The 21475-nt window shown below is 41.7% G+C and overlaps 2 protein-coding genes across 15 annotated transcripts in view; one reads left to right on the plus strand and one right to left on the minus strand.

Annotated features, from left to right (window-relative positions):
• LOC139420137 (abl interactor 1-like) overlaps nt 1-1187 on the minus strand; it is a 97048-nt gene extending 95861 nt beyond the window's left edge. For 9 of the 14 annotated variants that reach the window (XM_071169912.1, XM_071169910.1, XM_071169906.1 and 6 more), the window contains exon 1: nt 999-1172. In XM_071169912.1, the coding sequence (XP_071026013.1) occupies nt 999-1115 (117 nt within the window). In that variant the 5' untranslated portion in view covers nt 1116-1172. Of the gene's footprint in view, nt 1-998 lie in introns of all 14 variants that reach the window. The other 5 variants (XM_071169909.1, XM_071169905.1, XM_071169900.1 and 2 more) reach the window with 3 other exon arrangements.
• A 1019-nt stretch (nt 1188-2206) lies between these two features.
• Nucleotides 2207-21232, plus strand: LOC139420141 (acyl-CoA-binding domain-containing protein 5A-like). The gene is made up of 13 exons (XM_071169921.1): nt 2207-2246; nt 2641-2767; nt 3040-3160; nt 6079-6151; nt 6441-6558; nt 9738-9977; nt 10083-10286; nt 12581-12669; nt 12853-13096; nt 13270-13469; nt 13808-13849; nt 15412-15521; nt 20465-21232. Exons 2-13 carry the CDS (start codon nt 2683-2685, stop codon nt 20475-20477), a joined length of 1539 nt encoding a protein of 512 aa, XP_071026022.1. The 5' UTR covers nt 2207-2246; nt 2641-2682; the 3' UTR covers nt 20478-21232.
• Nucleotides 21233-21475: the final 243 nt, after the last annotated feature.

Raw genomic sequence — 21475 nt, forward strand, 5'->3', positions numbered from 1 at the left:
TTGACATTCTGTTAAAAGGGGCCAATAAAAACCTAGTTTACAAAAGCTATGGTCCATAGCCCTACCTCTATCAATAACGTATGTTGCTAGCCCACAATTAAAGTAATTCTAATGCAGCAGTCCCTTGTGGCTAGTCAAAGCAAACTTGGCAGGATGAGGTAAACACACATTTAAAAAAAAATAACCCTGTAAAATAATTTAAGTTCAGTTGTCCTTGCATCTATGAACTCAGTTCAGGAATCTGTGAAACCATGACCAAATTCCACACTCACCATCTGTGGAAATTTAGTTAAAGGATAACACAATCATATGGGGAAAATTTGCAGAAGCAATCGCTGAAAAACAAGCTCTGAACGTCTGATATTCAAACAGCAATAAGCTCATTATAAATGCCTTGAAATGTATTACGTTTGAAATTGCTTACAATATCATAGTGCAAATATATCACAGAAAATCCTAATAAAATAGGTGTAATTAAATAAATAAATGGAAGTAAAATGTCCAGCTGTCTTGGTGTCTGTGAGAGACAGTAATTAATTAAGCAAGGCCAGTGTTACCGAGAGCACAACTGCTACTCTACTTTGTAACGATCAGATTAAATATGTGTCTAGTACATCACGTTTCACTGACATTTTTCAACAGCGTCATAGTTTGCTACATTGTTTTTTTTAATTTATTAAACGAAGATAAACAGCAGAAGTTAGTACTTAGACACACCCTCTGTGTAAACTAACAAAATCTGACCAAGGGACCAATACAACAATGCAATGGATGGGCAAGACCGTGTCCAATGTGACCAGTGCGGTGAAACTACACACTGAAATGGACAAAGACTCTCAATGGAGGTGTAATCTCTGCGATCTAGTACTGTGGTCATTCATTGTGATCATTTCAATGTCTTTATCTACATTTCCTCTTCCCAGTTTCACACCAGTTCAAACGACAATGATTCAGAGATAACAATGTTGAGTAAAAATCACTCATTTTTTTGTGCTTACCTGAACATAATTGTTTTCACAGTAGTCTGCTACTTGTGTGAGATTCTGGTAACTCTCTACAAGAGCTCTTTTGCCGGCTGGAATTTCTTCCTCTAACAACATTTGCAGCTCTGCCATCTTACATCTCCCCGCATAGCGACTTCGCTTTCGCTTTGACTGAGGTTTGAAACAACCAGCTCTGCCACGGGAAATAAAGAAAGAAACTCCTTCGCCTGGTATTGTGGGATTCATGGGGTATATTCATTAGTCAGATTCCGTTGCAAAACGTTTCGTCTGTTGCAGAAACAGTTTACCGTTTACTCTAGGAACCAAATAGAAGCAAGCATACCGAATAGAACGAAACGGGGAGAAACCTGAGTTTAATCAATATAAACTCTCGTTTTCGTTCCGAAACGTTTTCCGCTTGGATAAGGCCTAAACGGTTTCAGTTGAAAAACATTTTGCAACAGACGAAACGTTTTTCAACGGAATCTGATTAATGAATAGACCCCTAGCCTCGCTTTCACGTCGGCGCAGGGAGCAAAAAAAAAAAAAAAAAAAAACAGCTGCTGGAGAAGTTCTCCAGATTGTCACTATTTACCCCAGTCACAACGTCAAAATGGGCTATATCTTAAAATGTATTAAAAACAAAAATATATATTTCTCGTCTAAATGTAAGGTTAGTGTAAGGCATAAAGTAATCAGTGTGGTTAAGGTTAGGGGTGAGCTTAAAATGACACTTTAAGAAGATACATTGTAGACATAGGCGGGGTTTATGACTTTGTGGCTGTGGTAACTAGTGACGACCATTTATCCCTCTCGCCTCTCTCCCTTTCCTCTGACCGAAACATGGATCACCGTGTAGAATGCTGGGATACGTAGTGCTACAATGTATCCTTGTCTGGGCTTCAGATCGAAACAAAAATCCTCACGTTTTATACAAAACATCAACGCGTGAGGATTTTTTTCATGCCCATGCGACATTTCTTATTGTGGCCAACAACACATAGCATTGTGATGGCTACATTATTTTACACTGCATTTGTTTTAGACTGTATTTAGAACTACATATCCCGTAAGCTGAGGCTGGTGCATTGTGGAGCTTGTAGGGATTTTGATGTCATAATAAAGAACATATTTATCGCCATCCTGGCAGTATAAAACTACAACTCCCATAGCATGCAGCGCCTGTCACCTCTGTATTGTGCCTGTCACTTCTGTCGTTAAGTACAGAGAGGTCGTAGTCTCAAGCAGGTAGATCGTTAAATGGTGAGTGACAAACATGTCCTACTGAGCTTATTTACCGAGTGAAATATATATATATTTTGTTGTGTTCATTGGAAAGATACATTATTAGCATGTTTTTAAACCATTTGTTTAGTCTCTGTTGCATGGAGTGCTCTAAAATTCACAGACGACATAACCTTAACCAGTGGTTTTGGTTTAGCTTATCTGCTATGGGGTTGTTGTCAAATAGTCACCTATAGTACTTATATATCAATATTTGAAGTACTTTTATGCTATTGTGAACGGTTTTCATATCATTTGACCAATGTTATTGTGGGCGTATGACCTAGCTTTAGCCACAACATAATTTCTGCAACCCATACTCAACTCTCATGTTGTACATTCCTGTCTGACCACTTTTAATGATTATCCCTAGGTTTTGAAGAGTTCGCGAGCGTAATTCACACTTTTTGGGGTCATGATGGAGATTGAGGATGGGAAACCATTGCACGAGCGGAGATTTGATGCCGCTGTCAAAGTGATACAGAGCTTGCCTCCAGACGGTAAGGGCTATGAAGGCTAAATGCAACATTGTAGCCTAAAGCCAATTATTGTTAACCTACTTTCCAAAGCTCTATGGGAGTAGGTATATTTATACACCTGAATAATATCACAATTATATTCATTGTGTTAAAACCTAAAGAGTTCCCCCCCCCAAAAAAGCCTTTCAAATACTAAGACAGTGTTTTTACTGCAAAGTTGTATATTCTTAGCCTGGGTACCAGTCTGTTTGAGTTATCATTCCTCTCATTGACACTCCTCATCCTCATTTCAGGTTCCTTTCAGCCCTCCAATGACATGATGCTCAAGTTTTACAGTTACTACAAACAGTCCACACTAGGACCCTGCAACACACCCAGACCTGGTTTCTGGGACCCCATGGGCAAAGTCAAATGGTAATGCAAACCGACCAGTAGGATTCAAATAGGATCTAAGTCACATGGTAATGCAAACCGACCAGTAGGATTCAAATAGGATCTAAGTCACATGGTAATGCAAACCGACCAGTAGGATTCAAATAGGATCTAAGTCACATGGTAATGCAAACCGACCAGTAGGATTCAAATAGGATCTAAGTCACATGGTAATGCAAACCGACCAGTAGGATTCAAATAGGATCTAAGTCACATGGTAATGCAAACCGACCAGTAGGATTCAAATAGGATCTAAGTCACATGGTAATGCAAACCGACCAGTAGGATTCAAATAGGATCTAAGTCACATGGTAATGCAAACCGACCAGTAGGATTCAAATAGGATCTAAGTCACATGGTAATGCAAACCGACCAGTAGGATTCAAATAGGATCTAAGTCACATGGTAATGCAAACCGACCAGTAGGATTCAAATAGGATCTAAGTCACATGGTAATGCAAACCGACCAGTAGGATTCAAATAGGATCTAAGTCACATGGTAATGCAAACCGACCAGTAGGATTCAAATAGGATCTAAGTCACATGGTAATGCAAACCGACCAGTAGGATTCAAATAGGATCTAAGTCACATGGTAATGCAAACCGACCAGTAGGATTCAAATAGGATCTAAGTCACATGGTAATGCAAACCGACCAGTAGGATTCAAATAGGGTCTTCTAACGACGACAGGGGTTTGTCTGTAATGTAAGTCCTTGCAGTCAACTTTCCTATTGCCACATTTTGTCTGATAAACTCTGGACTCGTTGCGCTGAAGAGGCATGATATGTCATGTCACCTTTTACACACTTGGCGGCAGTTGACTGTTTTTACTTGTTTGTTTATGTGTATATATTTATTTATTTATTTATATAGAAGATCTCACCACTGAGGGAATCCTCTTTTAGAGATGACACTGCAGCTGTTTATAAATTGGTTTAACTGTTATACTTGTAGACTGTTATTTCTTTACTGAGCCTTACTTGTAGAGTTGGCAGGCCAGCTGCTGCTTTAGGTTAATGAGCGTCTGGGTCATTGACCAAGTGGAGACTCTCTGCTGATAACAAATGACACGATGATCTCAACAATAATGACTTTACGTGCTGTTCACGACTCCTATGAGAATGACCATTTATGTCTAAGAGTTAAAGAATTTAAAGCAACCTTGATCATAATACCCAAGATCCATAAAAAAATTGTTGTTTCTGTTACTGATATCTTAACTCAAATAAAATAAAAATGGTCACATACACATGGTTAGCAGATGTTATTGGTCACATGGTTGGCAGATGTTATTGGTCACATGGTTGGCAGATGTTATTGGTCACATGGTTAGCAGATGTTATTGGTCACATGGTTAGCAGATGTTATTGGTCACATGGTTAGCAGATGTTATTGGTCACATGGTTAGCAGATGCTATTGGTCACATGGTTAGCAGATGCTATTGGTCACATGGTTTGCAGATGCTATTGGTCACATGGTTTGCAGATGCTATTGGTCACATGGTTAGCAGATGCTATTGGTCACATGGTTAGCAGATGCTATTGGTCACATGGTTAGCAGATGCTATTGGTCACATGGTTAGCAGATGCTATTGGTCACATGGTTAGCAGATGCTATTGGTCACATGGTTAGCAGATGCTATTGGTCACATGGTTAGCAGATGCTATTGGTCACATGGTTAGCAGATGCTATTGGTCACATGGTTAGCAGATGTTGTTGGTCACATGGTTAGCAGATGTTGTTGGTCACATGGTTAGCTGATGTTGTTGGTCACATGTTTAGCAAATGTTGTTGGTCACATGGTTAGCAGATGTTATTGGTCACATACACATGGTTAGCAGATGTTATTGGTCACATACACATGGTTAGCAGATGTTATTGGTCACATACACATGGTTAGCAGATGTTATTGGTCACATGGTTAGCAGATGTTATTGGTCACATGGTTAGCAGATGTTATTGGTCACATGGTTAGCAGATGTTATTGGTCACATGGTTAGCAGATGTTGTTGGTCACATGGTTAGCAGATGTTGTTGGTCACATGGTTAGCTGATGTTGTTGGTCACATGTTTAGCAAATGTTGTTGGTCACATGGTTAGCAGATGTTATTGGTCACATACACATGGTTAGCAGATGTTATTGGTCACATACACATGGTTAGCAGATGTTATTGGTCACATACACATGGCTAGCAGATGTTATTGGTCACATGGCTAGCAGATGTTATTGGTCACATGGTTAGCAGATGTTATTGGTCACATGGTTAGCAGATGTTATTGGTCACATGGTTAGCAGATGTTATTGGTCACATGGTTAGCAGATGCTATTGGTCACATGGTTAGCAGATGCTATTGGTCACATGGTTAGCAGATGTTGTTGGTCACATGGTTAGCAGATGTTGTTGGTCACATGGTTAGCTGATGTTGTTGGTCACATGGTTAGCTGATGTTGTTGGTCACATGTTTAGCAAATGTTGTTGGTCACATGGTTAGCAGATGTTATTGGTCACATACACATGGCTAACAGATGTTATTGGTCACATGGTTAGCAGATGTTATTGGTCACATACACATGGTTAGCAGATGTTAATGCGAGTGTAGCGAAATGCTTGTGCTTCTAGTTCCGACAGTGCAGTAATATCTAACATGTAATCTAACAATTCCACAACAACTACCTAATACACACAAATCTAGATAAAGGAATGGAAATAAGAATATATAAATATATGGATGAGCAATGACAGAGTGGCATAGGCTAAGATACAGTTGATAGTATAGAATACAGTTAATATTCTATATATTCTGTTAACCTGTGTTATCACTTGAAGGGGTATTAAACTCTAGGTAGGAAACTGTCAATGTAGGTGTTATTTCAAACATCTTGTTCTGTCTATTTAGGGATGCATGGAATGATCTGGGAGAAATGCCCAAGGAAGAGGCAATGATTGCTTATGTTGATGACTTGAAGCTGGTAAGTGTTTTGTCTTGAATGGATATGAAGGTTCAATGCAGAAGTCAGCATACCAGCGTTGGCGGTACATTATTGATTATTGATTATTGATGAGTCCAGGAAGCAAGGGGAATTATATTCTTTATAATTGAAATATCCCGAGTTCAATTAAGTTACAAAGGAATTGACTCCCAACCCAGAGGTGGATCATTTTGTTGATGAAAATCTGTCTAAATGACGTTCAGACAGGATGGCCTGGATGTCAGTGGACACTAAATGTTTTTGTTGTCGTGTTGTGTGTAAACAACAGATCCTTGAGGGCATGCCCTGTACTACTGAGGTAGAGCAGCTGCTGCTGGTGTTGGGCCCCTTCTATGAGCAGGTGCAAGAGAAGAGACACATAAATCAGGTTTCCGACCTGTCTGCAGGTACTGTCACTACCTTTTTCATTTGATTTTATATTCATTTGATTTGAATTTTATTTGGCATGTCTTCCATTTTAACTTATACATTTCTATCATGTACTCAGCCCGTTTGACAAAATTTGCACGGCGACTTCAAGGCAAGTCTATAGATGTGTATTTATCCACAATTCCCGGATCATTTTAGTTATGTCTGATGTTGTAGTTTAGTATAAATAGGTTTTCATTTTTTAAATTTATTTTAGCTTTATATCTCATAGTTTGGTTAAATTAGAACTTGTCTCCCGGTATGTCTCCCGGTATACAATATACAGTGCATTCTGAAAGTACTCAGTCCTTTTTCCCCATGTTGTTACATTACAGCCTTATTGTAAAATGGATCAAATGCAAACATGTCCTCATCAATCTACACACAATACCCCATAATGACATCACAATACCCCACAATGACATCACAATACCCCACAATGACATCACAATACCCCATAATGACATCACAATACCCCGTAATGACAAAGCGAAAACAGCTTTTTAGACATTTTTGCAAATGTATGTAAAAAAAAATCTATAATAATATCTTATTTACAAAAGTATTCAGACCCTTTGCTATGAGACTCTAAATTGAGCTGAGGTGCATCCTGTTTCCATTTATCATCCTTGAGATTTTTTTACAACTTGATTGGAGTTCACTTGTGGTAAATTCAATTGATTGGACATGATTTGGAAGGCATGATTGGGGAAGGGTACCAAATAGTTCCTGCAGCATTGAAGGTCCCCAAGAACACAGTGGCCTCCATCATTCTTAAAAGGAAGAAGTTTGGAACCACCAAGACTCTTCCTAGAGCTGGCCGCCTGGCCAAACTGAGCAATCGGTGGAGAAGGGCCTTGTTCAGGGAGGTGACCAAGAACCCGATGGTCACTCTTACAGAGCTCCAGAGTTCCTCTGTGGAGATGGGAGAACCTTCCAGAAGGACAACCATCTCTGCAGCACTCCACAAATCAGGCCTTTATGGTAGCGTGACCAGACAGAAGCCACTCCTCAGTAAAAGGCACATGACAGCCCACTTAAGAGTTTGTTAAAAGGCACCTAAAGGACTCTCAGACCATGAGAAACAAGATTCTCTGGTCTGATGAAACCAAGATTGAACTCTTTGGCCTGAATGCCAAGTGCCACGTCTGGAGGAAACCTGGCACCATCCCTACAGGGAATCATGGTGGTGGCAGCATCATGCTGTGGGGATGTTTTTCAGTGGCAGGGACTGGGAGATTAGTCAGGATCGAGGGAAAGAGATGAACGAAGCAAAGTACAGAGAGATCCTTGATGAAAACCTGCTCCAGAGCACTCAGGACCTCAGACTGGGGTGAAGGTCCACCTTCCAACAGGACCACGACCCAAAGCACACAGCCAAGACAACGCAGGAGTGGCTTCGGGACATATCTCCGAATGTCCTTGCGTTGCCCAGCCAGAGCCCAGACTTGACCCCGATCGAACATTTCTGGAGAGACCTGAAAATAGCTGTGCAGCGATGCTACCCATCCAACCTGACAGAGATTGAGAGGATATGCAGAGAAGAATGGGAGAAACTCCCCAAATACAGGTGTGTCAAGCTTGTAGTGTCATATACAAGAAGACTCGAATACTTCAACAAAGTATTGAGTAAATGGTCTGAATACTTATGTAAATTATATATTACTGTTTTATTTTTAATACATTTGCAAAAATGTCTAAATACTGTTTTTGCTTTGTCATTATGGGTTATTGTGTGTAGATTGATGAGGGAAAAAAACAATTGAATCCATTTTAGAATAAGGCTGAAACATAACAAAATGTGGAAAAAGTCAAGGGGTCTGACTACTTTCCAAATGCACTGTATACAAAAGTATGTGGACACCCCTTCAAATGAGTGGATTCGGATATAGCCATACCCATGGCTGACAGGTATATAAAATTGAGCACACAGTCATGCAATCTCCATAGACAAACATTGGCTGTAGAATGGCCTTAAATAAGAGTTCAGTGTCTTTCAACGTGGCACCGTCATACTGTAGGAAGCCACCTTTCCAACAAGTCAGTTCATCAAACCTCTGCCCTGCAAGAACTGCCCCGGTCAACTGTAAGTGCTTTTATTGTGAAGTGGAAATGTTTAGGAGCAACAACGGCTCAGCCGTGAAGTGGTAAGCCACAAAAGCTCACAGAACGGGACCGCTGAGTGCTGAAGCGCGTAGCACGTAAAATTGATCTGTACTTGGTTGCAACGCGCACTACCGAGTTCCAAACTGCCTCTGGAAGCAACATCAGCACAATAACTGATCTTGGGAGCTTCATGAAATGGGTTTCCATGGCCGAGCAGCCGCACACAAGCGTAAGATCACCATGCCCAATACCAAGCGTCGGCTGGAGTGGTGTAAAGCTCCCCACCATTGGACTCTGGAGCAGTGGAAACATATTCTCTGAACAGATGAATCACGCTTCTCCACCCTCTGGCAGTCCAATGGACAAATCTGGGTTTGGCTGATGCCAGGAGATTGCTACCTGCCCGAATGTATAGTGCCAGGAATAATGATTCGGGGCTGTTTTTCATGGTTTGGGCTAGGCCCCTTTGTTCCAGTGAAGGGGAATCTTAACACTACAGCATACAATTACATTCTAGATGATTCTGTGCTTCCATCTTTGTGGCATCAGATTGGGGAAGGCCCTTTCCTGTTTCACCATGACAATGCCCCCGTGGACAAAGCAAGGTCCGTACAGAAATGGTTTGTCGAGATCCGGTGTGGAAGAACTTGATTGCCCTGCACAGAGCCCTGACCTCAACCACATCGAACACCATTGGGATGAATTAGAACGCCGACTGCAAGCCAGGCCTAATCGCCCAACATAATTTCCCGACCTCGCTAATGCTCTTGTGGCTGAATGAAAACAAGTCTCCTGCAGCAATGTTCCAGCATCTAGTGGAAAGCCTTCCCAGAAGAGTGGAGGCTGTTATTGCAGTCAAGGGGGGGAGGGTCCAACTCCATATTAATGCCCATGATTTTGGAATGAGATGTTCGACCGGCAGGTGTCCACATACTTTTGGTTATGTAGTGTATCATGGTATATCTCCTTGTCTGGGTAAATGAAACTAGCAGTAACATAAAGCTTTTAGTTTTTTTTTTATCATAGTAACACAGTTGTTTCTATGACACAGGTTTTGGGACCATGATTACATCAGCACCTTCAAAAAGTGTCACAAGGAGCATCATCAGGACAATGGAAATGAATGGCACTTTGGAGACACGGCCACCCAGGCCGGCGGCTGAGCCTCCAAAGCCCAAAGTCATGGCAGTGAAGGAACAGGGGGAGGAGGAAGAGGAGTTTGAGTTTGATGAGGAAGATGACGTTGAAGTAGAAGAAGAAGAAATTGCTGAGATCAAGGAGGTGAAAAAAGGTATGTTGTCAAACATTAGAACAAGAAAATAACAATAACACAGAAACAGGAAACCGTTAAATCAGGAAACATCTTTTAATAATATATTAAGAAAATGTCTTTCAGCAAATGAAAAGTCGAGGAAAAAGGGCTCATCCAGGAGACCTAAAGTCCCCCTGTCCGAAGGTAATGTGAGGAACGGGATGAGCCACTTTTCCAATGGGACCCACACCTCCAAGGCTGCGCTGAACAATGAGGACTCAGAGGAGGGCCTCTTGAACAGCACCCTGCCCCTGGAGCCCCATGTGCAGGTCAACGGCCACCATGCAGGTGAGCACCACCAGATCCATGTGTTTAGAGAGTTGTTATCTCTCAATTAACATCACACACGGGGGGGATATTTAATATTTCACTGAACGTCTAGGACTAGAACAATATTCTTAAGGTGGCCCGACTCGTCTCTGGATAGCACATTAATGTTGTGTTGCCAACAGTGACGTACTGTAATCTGCCTATTAGTTAGAATGTTGTGCACACATTACCATGGCTGAAGGTTTGAGTTCCCTATGCCCATGGGCTAAACAAGTCTTTTATCCAATGGCCACAGGATTGTAAATTGTAAATGTATGCTTTTCAAGAGCATAACATACTATTTATTGTAAACACAAAAAGGTAGAAACTATTTCCCCGCGGTAACCAATGGGTATTTCAGGCACTGTAGAAAAAGGTAGAAACTATTTCCCCGTGGTAACCAATAGGTATTTCAGGCACTGTAGAAAAAGGTAGAAACTATTTCCCCGCGGTAACCAATGGGTATTTCAGGCACTGTAGAAAAAGGTAGAAACTATTTCCCCGTGGTAACCAATGGGTATTTCAGGCACTGTAGAAAAAGGTAGAAACTATTTCCCCGCGGTAACCAATGGGTATTTCAGGCACTGTAGAAAAAGGTAGAAACTATTTCTCCGCGGTAACCAATGGGTATTTCAGGCACTGTAGAAAAAGGTAGAAACTATTTCCCCGCGGTAACCAATAGGTATTTCAGGCACTGTAGAAAAAGGTAGAAACTATTTCCCCGCGGTAACCAATGGGTATTTCAGGCACTGTAGAAAAAGGTAGAAACTATTTCCCCGCGGTAACCAATGGGTATTTCAGGCACTGTAGAAAAAGGTAGAAACTATTTCCCTGTGGTAACCAATGGGTATTTCAGGCACTGTAGAAAAAGGTAGAAACTATTTCCCCGCGGTAACCAATAGGTATTTCAGGCACTGTAGAAAAAAGGTAGAAACCAACCAATCAGGTGCATGACGATTAGTACTTTATGATTGTAATGTACATAGGCGTACCTATTACAGTGTATATCAGGCCTAGATTTGTCTGTTACAACAGAACTGAGGTTTGAATTTGGATACAATTCAGGTTTGCCATTGATATCTAGTATGCTGAATATTAGCATTACTGTCTAAAACAAGAAGCAGGCGTTATAGGGGTGGCAGGGTAGCCTAGTGGTTAGAGTGTAGAGGCGGCGGGTAGCCTAGTGGTTAGAGTGTAGAGGCTGCAGCGTAGCCTAGTGGTTAGAGTGTAGAGGCTGCAGCGTAGCCTAGTGGTTAGAGTGTAGAGGAGACAGGGTAGTCTAGTGGTTAGAGTGTAGAGGAGGCAGGGTAGTCTAGTGGTTAGAGTGTAGAGGTGGCAGGTAGCTTAGTGGTTAGAGCGTTGGGCTAGCAGCCGAAAGGTTGCAAGTTCAAATCCCCGAGCTGACAAGGTACAAATCTGTCGTTCTGCCCCTGAACAGGCAGTTAACCCACTGTTCCTAGGCCGTCATTGAAAATAAGAATTTGTTCTTAACTGACTTGCCTAGTTAAATAAAGGTTAAAAAAATAAATAAATAAATATAGGCCTAATCCAGATCGTCCATTAACTAGATGGCAAAAAAAAAGTTTCAAAATGGCTACTTAGCACCCTAGTGGGCGGTTGTCCTCATGGATCCTTTGTCATGTGATCTTATTAAGCTGCTCAGCTTTACTCACAGAGTAAACAACTCTGCACTGGGAACAGACACAGACTCCCCTGCTCTGATGGGTTGTCGTGACATTATCCCCCTAAAAGCTGATCTGGTCTGAGGCCAGTGGACCTCGAACCATCTCTGCTCATCCAATCAATGATCACCTTGAGAAAGGATACGTTTGGAATGTGGAACACATGCACGACCAATCAGAAGTTTGGACACACCTACTCATTCAAGGGTTTTTCTTTATTTTTTACATTGAATAGAATAATAGTGAAGATAATAATAATAATAATAATAATAATAATAATAATAATAATAATAATAGCGCACTTTTTTGGTTACTACATGATTGCATATTGTGTTATGTCATAGTATTGATGTCGTCACTGTTATTCTACAATGTAGAAAATAGTAAAACATAAAGAAAAACCCTTGAATGAGTAGATGTGTCCAAACTTTTGACTGTATCATGCTAATGGAACATCAAAGGCCTCTGTACTAGTTACATTTGTGTTGCTTCTTAATGGGTCCTGCTAGCACAAACATCTCTCTGAAGGAAGGTTCCCATCTTATGGCTAAGTGTGGAAGCTGTGGGACATTGTGCTATCTATTCCTATAGATCTGGATGTATCCTGGCCCCGTCATGTGGCCAGTGACTCAGACAGCGAGGTCTACTGTGACTCTATGGACCAGTTTGGCCTGGAAGAGGTAAGAGTACACACACACACACACATACACTTACACATACACATACACTTACACACACACACACACACACACACACACACACACACACACACACACACACACACACACAGAGTACAGACAAAGCAAGTACACACACAGTACATGCAACATTTCCAAATCCTCATGTATGTGTGTTTGGTCCAGGGCTCTGAGGCACACACTGACCGCTGTCTGGAGCTGGATGAGGAAGAGCAGGGGGAGAGCCACAGCCCTCTGTCTGATCAGGAGGGGCCCGCCGAGGCACCGTGTGGGACCCCTGAGGACTCCCAGGGGCCACCCAAGGGCATCCAGTGTGGCGGGGAGGATGGGGAGACGAGTGGAGGGGCCTCTCAGAGACAGAGACTGAATACAGATAGGGTCGATAACTCCCTGGTTAGGAGAGAACGAGGTAAGGTGTGTGTGTGTGTGTGTGTGTGTGTGTGTGTGTGTGTGTGTGTGTGTGTGTGTGTGTGTGTGTGTGTGTGTGTGTGTGTGTGTGTGTGTGTGTTTAGGCCCGTTCTTATTTGTCTAGAAGTATATGTCAGTGTTCACACTTCTCTGTGTCTCTATATTTGTTTATAGGCTCCAGGTCTTCAGGGCACGGCGTGGAGGCCCAGGGGCCCTTGCAGGGTAGCGGAGGGGACGGGGAGCGATGGGGTGGAGCGGGGGCAACAGGAGGCAGTCTGAATGAGCAGATCGTAGCGGCGCTGGCCAGACTGCAGGAGGACATGCAGAGTGTCCTGGAGAGATTGCACACACTTGAGGCCCTCACTGCATCCCAGGTCAGAGACCAGAGACCCACATACCATTTTGAAACTATCTGTTACACAGCCTGATAAGATAGTAACTACTGCTAAAAGGTGTCTAATAACCCCGTGACAAACATGCTGTCATGTGGTACTTCCACCTATTGCTCTTACAACATTTTATTCATGCTCAAAAGGTCAGGATTTTGGTCTAAGATGATTTTGGTCCAAGATGATTTTGGTCCAAGATGATTTTGGTCCAAGATGATTTTGGTCTAAGATGATTTTGGTCTAAGATGGACTCTAACTATTTAGTTGAAGAAGTAATTTAATGTACGTTGTTGTGTTCCTTTCTTCTCCCTTTTGTTTTCTAGTCGTTGGCTCTACCATACCCACCGTCAAAGAAGGGTAGTAAGGTATGGTGCGCTGCTTTTCTGTCTGTCACTGTTTGTGTTGGACTCAGATCACACGGTCATAGACTGTTCACACGGTCATAGACTGTTCACATGGTCATAGACTGTTCACATGGTCATAGACTGTTCACATGGTTATAGACTGTTCACATGGTCATAGACTGTTCACATGGTCATAGACTGTTCACATGGTCATAGACTGTTCATGGTCAGAGACTGAACACACGGTCATAGACTGAACACACGGTCATAGACTGATCACACGGTCATAGACTGATCACACGGTCAGAGACTGAACATGCCCTTTGTATTGTGATTCAGAATACAGATAATTTTATTTTCAGGGATATTGTGAGATATATATATAAAGAAGGAAGTATTTATTAGGTGTGTTTTCTGAAAGCACAATTCTAGATTATTTACATAGTCTAATTAGTATTAGTATTATTCCAAAACACCTTCAGGATGATGGAACCACTTCATGAATATGTAGATCATGTAATTTATCCATCCTTAAATCAGTTTAAATTAGCATACATTTGCATATTAGAGAAACCACCACACGTCTGTAACCATATAAACTATAAACACGAAACCAACTTTCAAATGTGCAGAAGACCCCAACTTAGATTTCTATGAGAAAATATATTTTTTGATAGAATCTATAGTTTTTTTTTTTTACCACAATATTTAAATGCATTTAAATCCTAATGCATTTCAATGACAATTAAATGGCCATAGACTTACATGGGGGAAAATGTGTCCGCGCAAGTCCTCTTGAACCGCTTAAGCTATCAACACCAAACCAATGTTGAGGTATTCAGACTGGCCCAATTTAGTCAAAGGCTTTTTGATACTATTAATACTTGTTAAACGTGCATAAATTAACATGGTTTTGAATGAGGAACCATAGGAATACAGAGGAAGCTATTCAAAATGGCCAATTAAGCTACTAAACCAACTTTAAAACATTCAGGCTATCCTAACTTCACATTTTTAATTTTTTTATTTTTATCAACTATAACTGTAGATATTTGCATAAAATAACTAACCTACAGTAACTCTTGTACTGTTCAAGCTAGAGACACCAAACCAACGTTCACATGTTTAGGCTACCCTATCCATTCAATCAATCAGTCAATAGCCAAAATCAATTCATTAATCAATCAGTCAATAGCCAAAATCAATTCATTAATCAATCAGTCAATAGCCAAAATCAATTCATTAATCAATCAGTCAATAGCCAAAATCAATTCATTAATCAATCAGTCAATAGCCAAAATCAATTCATTAATCAATCAGTCAATAGCCAAAATCAATTCATTAATCAATCAGTCAATAGCCAAAATCAATTCATTAATCAATCAGTCAATAGCCAAATCAATCAGTCCATTTTTCCATATACCTACTTTTTTCAACTATAATCATTCACCACCATTAGTACTGTATTCATTAGCACTACTGGGACTACTTTTAGCCAATCTAGCAAGCACACTACATCTTCTTCAGGAAATGTACTTCTCTAGTTTTCAGAATATGCATTTTCATCCTATTTCGTCCCCTAGAAACCATCCTGGTGGCCTTTTGACGTGTCTCCTAGCGCTGTTGCCTTTGCTGTGGCATGGCCATTTGTGGTGCAGTGGCTTATCCGCCTATATCTTCAACGTAAGAGAAGGTAATTCTATAGCAACATGGGAGATATTCTACAATAACTGCCAGTCAATGGTATTGTTGAGTAAATTGAGACGGATATTTGTTACATTTCTGTTATTTGGTCATCCATTCACGATTCTACCCCTGAAACCTCTATAATGCCAATCTATTGATCAGACTGGTCTCATAGACTAGACGTCACATAGTAAACGTAAATCCGGTACACTAACATTAGTATGATATGTTACATTTGGTATAGTTACATAAAAGAGAAAAGGTTACTTAAGGCAAAAACAATAAGGAGATGGTGGTGGGTTGGGCGTATAACACGAAACATCTAGCAATCGAAAGGTTGCGTGTTCGGATCTCGTCACGGACAATTTTAGCATTTTGTAACTAATACGCAACTTTGCAACTACACTGAACAAAAATATAAAACTCAACGTGCAACAGTTACAGTTCATATAAAGGAAATCAGTCAGTTTAAATACATTTATTAATCTATGGATTTCACATGATTGGGAATACAGATATGCATCTGTTGAACACATACCTTAAAAATAAAACACTTTTTTTTTTTTTAAAGTAGGAGTGTGGATCAGAAAACCAGTCAGTATCTGGTGTGACCAACATCTGCCTCATATAGCTGGACACATATCCTTCACATAGAGTTGATCAGGCTGTTGATTGTGGCCTGTTGTGCCACTCCTCTGTGAGAAGTTGCTGGATATTGGCAGGAACTGGAATACACCGTCGTGCACGTCGATCCAGAGCATCCCAAACATGCTCACTGGGTGAAATGTCTGGTGAGTATGCAGGCCAATGGAAGAACTGGGACATTTTCAGCTTCCAGGAATTGTGTGAAGATCCTTGCGACATGGGGCCGTGGTTTGTATCGTCCTGAAACACGAGGTGATGGCGGCAGATGAATTGCACGACAATGGGCCTCAGGATCTCGTCACGGTACCTCTGTTTGGCTAACCTTAACCTCTTGAGCTAACGTAAGCCAGCTAGCTAACTTTAGCGTTAACTACCTAGCCACCTAGCAAACATTAGCCACAAGAAATTGGAATTCGTAACATATTATACGTTTTGCAAATACATAACACAGTGTGTTTTGCAAACATATTTGGAATTGCAATTTGTGACATTTCATACAAAATGATTGATGGACATCCACAAATGAATGCATTTGAAAAGTATTCACACCCCTTCCCTTTTTCCACATTTTGTCACGTTACAGCCTTATTCTAAAATGGATTAAATAAAGAAAAATCCTCAGACATCTACACACAATACAACCATAATGACAAATCGAAAACAGGTTTTCAAATGTAAAAAAAAAACAAAAAAAAACAGGAATAACTTATTTGCAAAACCTTCAGGAAGTATTCAGGCTTTTTCAAAATGTTGTTAGATTACAGCCTTATTCTAAAATTGATTAAATAGTTATTTTTCTATTCATCAATCTAAACACAATACCCCATAATGACAAAGCAAATACAGGTTTTTAGAAATGTATTTATGGAAAGAAAATACAAAAAACTGGAATATCACATTTACGTAAGTATTCAGTCTCTTTACTCAGTACTTTGTTGAAGTACCTTTGGCAGCGATTACAGCCTCGAGTCTTCTTGGGTAGGACGCTACAAGCTTAGCTTCTACAACTTGATCAGAGTCCACCTGTGGTACATTCAATGGATTGGACATGATTTGGAAAGGCACACACCTGTCTATATATAAGGTCCCACAGTTGGCAGTGCATGTCAGAGCAAAAACCAAGCCATGAGGTTGACGGAATTGTCAGTAGAGCTCCGAGATAGGATGGTGTCGAGGCACAGATCTGGGGGAGGGTACCAAAACATTTCTGTACCAAAAAATGTCTGCAGCATTGAAGGTCCCCAAGAACAAAGTGGCCTCCAACATTCTTAAATTGAAGAAGTTTGAAATCACCAAGACTCTTCTTATAGCTGGCTGCCCGGACAAACTGAGCAATCGGGGGAGAAGGACCTTGGTCAGAGAGGTGACCAAGAACACAATGGTCACTCTGACAGAGCTCCATAGTTCCTCTGTGGAGATGGGAAAACCTTCCAGAAGGACAACCACCTCTGCAGCACTCCAAAAATCAGGCCTTTATGGTAGAATGGCCAGACGGAAGCCACTCCTAAGTAAAAGGTACATGACAGCCCGATTGGAGTTTGCCAAAAGGCACCTAAAGGACTCTCAGACCATGAGAAACAAGATTCTCTGGTTTGAGGAAACCAAGATTGAACTCTTTGGCCTGAATGCCAAGCATCCATCTGGAGAAAACCTGGCACCCTCCCTACGGTGAAGCATGGTGGTGGCAGTATCATGCTGTGGGGATGTTTTTCAGCAGCAGGGACTGGGAGACTAGTCAGGATTGAGGGAAAGGTGAACAGAGAAAAGTACAGAGAGCGCCTTGATGTAAACCTTCTCCAGAGCACTCGGCCTCAGACTGGGATGAAGGTTCACCTTCCAACAGGGCAATGACCCTAAGCACACAGCCAAGACAACGCAGGAGTGGCTTTCGGGACAAGTCTCAATGTCCTTGAGTGGCCCAGCCAGAGCCAGGACTTGAACCCGATCTAACATCTCTGGAGAGACCTGAAATTAGCTGTGCAGCGACGCTCCCAATCCAACCTGACAGAGTTTGAGAGGATCTGCAGAGAAGAATGGGGAGAAACTCTCCAAATACAGGTGTGCCATGCTTGTAGCGTCATACCAACGAAGACTTAAGGCTGTAATCGCTGCCAAAGGTGCTTCAACAAAGTACTGAGTAAAAGGTTCTCAATACTTATGTAAATGTGATATTACAGTATGTTTTTTTTATACATTTTCAAACATTTTTAAAAACCTGTTTTTGCTTTATCATTATGGGGTATTGTGTGTAGATTGATGTAAAAAACAATTTAATCAATTTTAGAATAAGGCTGTAATATAACAACATGTGAAAAAAGTTAAGGGGTCTGAATACTTTACGAATGCACTGTACCATACGAAATGTAACATATCATACTCACTGGAGTGTTTACGTACAGAATAATACGAAATGCTCTGAGACCACATTGTGTTGATAACTCTATGTAACTCTATGTAACTCTATGTAACTCTAAGTACAGTGCCTTGCGAAAGTATTCGGCCCCCTTGAACTTTGCGACCTTTTGCCACATTTCAGGCTTCAAACATAAAGATATAAAACTGTATTTTTTTGTGAAGAATCAACAACAAGTGGGACACAATCATGAAGTGGAACGACATTTATTGGATATTTAAAACTTTTTTAACATCAAAAACTGAAAAATTGGGCGTGCAAAATTATTCAGCCCCCTTAAGTTAATACTTTGTAGCGCCACCTTTTGCTGCGATTACAGCTGTATGTCGCTTGAGGTATGTCTCTATCAGTTTTGCACATCGAGAGACTGAAATTTTTTCCCATTCCTCCTTGCAAAATTATTCAGCCCCTTTACTTTCAGTGCAGCAAACTCTCTCCAGAAGTTCAGTGAGGATCTCTGAATGATCCAATGTTGACCTAAATGACTAATGAGGATAAATACAATCCACCTGTGTGTAATCAAGTCTCCATATAAATGCACCTGCACTGTGATAGTCTCAGAGGTCCGTTAAAAGCGCAGAGTGCATCATGAAGAACAAGGAACACACCAGGCAGGTCCGAGATACTGTTGTGAAGAAGTTTAAAGCCGGATTTGGATACAAAAATATTTCCCAAGCTTTAAACATCCCAAGGAGCACTGTGCAAGCGATAATATTGAAATGGAAGGAGTATCAGACCACTGCAAATCTACCAAGACCTGGCCGTCCCTCTAAACTTTCAGCTCATACAAGGAGAAGACTGATCAGAGATGCAGCCAAGAGGCCCATGATCACTCTGGATGAACTGTAGAGATCTACAGCTGAGGTGGGAGACTCTGTCCATAGGACAACAATCAGTCGTATATTGCACAAATCTGGCCTTTATGGAAGAGTGGCAAGAAGAAAGCCATTTCTTAAAGATATCCATAAAAAGTGTTGTTTAAAGTTTGCCACAAGCCACCTGGGAGACACACCAAACATGTGGAAGAAGATGCTCTGGTCAGATGAAACCAAAATTGAACTTTTAGGCAGCAATGCAAAACGTTATGTTTGGCGTAAAAGCAACACAGCTCATCACCCTGAACACAACATCCCCACTGTCAAACATGGTGGTGGCAGCATCATGGTTTGGGCCTGCTTTTCTTCAGCAGGGACAGGGAAGATGGTTAAAATTGATGGGAAGATGGATGGAGCCAAATACAGGACCATTCTGGAAAAAAACCTGATGGAGTCTGCAAAAGACCTGAGACTGGGACGGAGATTTGTCTTCCAACAAGACAATGATCCAAAATATAAAGCAAAATCTACAATGGAATGGTTCAAAAATAAACATATCCAGGTGTTAGAATGGCCAAGTCAAAGTCTAGACCTGAATCCAATCGAGAATCTGTGGAAAGAACTGAAAACTTCTGTTCACAAATGCTCTCCATCCAACCTCACTGAGCTCGAGCTGTTTTGCAAGGAGGAATGGGAAAAAATTTCAGTCTCTCGATGTGCAAAACTGATAGAGACATACCTCAAGCGACTTACAGCTGTAATCGCAGCAAAAGGTGGCGCTACAAAGTATTAACTTAAGGGGGCTGAATAATTTTGCACGCCCAATTTTTCAGTTTTTGATGTTAAAAAAGTTTGAAATATCCAATAAATGTCGTTCCACTTCATGATTGTGTCCCACTTGTTGTTGATTCTTCACAAAAAAATACAGTTTTATATCTTTATGTTTGAAGCCTGAAATGTGGCAAAAGGTCGCAAAGTTCAAGGGGGCCGAATACTTTCGCAAGGCACTGTAACTCTATGTATGACTTGAACTTAGTAAAAAGGCTTTCTAACATTGAGTCTTTTCCCCACTTTTAGACGAATCAACTGAAAAGTCTCCCGTCCCAAAGACACAGAGCGACGATGAGAGCTCTCTCAACAGTCTCTGGTTGGGTAACGGCCGTAGCCTCCCTTCCGCTTTCCCACCCACACCTCTGTAACTCTAGCTTTTGCACTATGAAGATGGCACTAGGAGTAGTGAGTTGGGGGAAGCCTCGCAACCCACTGAGTAGTGAGTTGGGGGAAGCCTCACAACCCACTGAGTAGTGAGTTGGGGGAAGCCTCACAACCCACTGAGTAGTGAGTTGGGGGAAGCCTCACAACCCACTGAGTAGTGAGTTGGGGGAAGCCTCACAACCCACTGAGTAGTGAGTTGGGGGAAGCCTCACAACCCACTGAGTAGTGAGTTGGGGGAAGCCTCACAACCCACTGAGTAGTGAGTTGGGGGAAGCCTCACAACCCACTGAGTAGTGAGTTGGGGGAAGCCTCACAACCCACTGAGTAGTGAGTTGGGGGAAGCCTCACAACCCACTGAGTAGTGAGTTGGGGGAAGCCTCACAACCCACTGAGTAGTGAGTTGGGGGAAGCCTCACAACCCACTGAGTAGTGAGTTGGGGGAAGCCTCACAACCCACTGAGTAGTGAGTTGGGGGAAGCCTCACAACCCACTGAGTAGTGAGTTGGGGGAAGCCTCACAACCCACTGAGTAGTGAGTTGGGGGAAGCCTCACAACCCACTGAGTAGTGAGTTGGGGGAAGCCTCACAACCCACTGAGTAGTGAGTTGGGGGAAGCCTCACAACCCACTGAGTAGTGAGTTGGGGGAAGCCTCACAACCCACTGAGTAGTGAGTTGGGGGAAGCCTCACAACCCACTGAGTAGTGAGTTGGGGGAAGCCTCACAACCCACTGAGTAGTGAGTTGGGGGAAGCCTCACAACCCACTGAGTAGTGAGTTGGGGGAAGCCTCACAACCCACTGAGTAGTGAGTTGGGGGAAGCCTCACAACCCACTGAGTAGTGAGTTGGGGGAAGCCTCACAACCCACTGAGTAGT

The sequence above is a fragment of the Oncorhynchus clarkii genome, chromosome 11 (assembly GCF_045791955.1).
Source record: "Oncorhynchus clarkii lewisi isolate Uvic-CL-2024 chromosome 11, UVic_Ocla_1.0, whole genome shotgun sequence".
NCBI classification, from domain to species: domain Eukaryota; kingdom Metazoa; phylum Chordata; class Actinopteri; order Salmoniformes; family Salmonidae; genus Oncorhynchus; species Oncorhynchus clarkii.

Bases quoted from the DNA above. Each gene is read 5' to 3' on its own strand.
- LOC139420141 (XM_071169921.1), top strand. From the start codon at position 2,683: ATGATGGAGATTGAGGATGGGAAACCATTGCACGAGCGGAGATTTGAT. The intron at 2,768-3,039 runs GTAAGGGCTATG...TCCTCATTTCAG, and splicing joins ACAGAGCTTGCCTCCAGACG to GTTCCTTTCAGCCCTCCAAT. The intron at 6,559-9,737 runs GTACTGTCACTA...TCTATGACACAG, and splicing joins GGTTTCCGACCTGTCTGCAG to GTTTTGGGACCATGATTACA.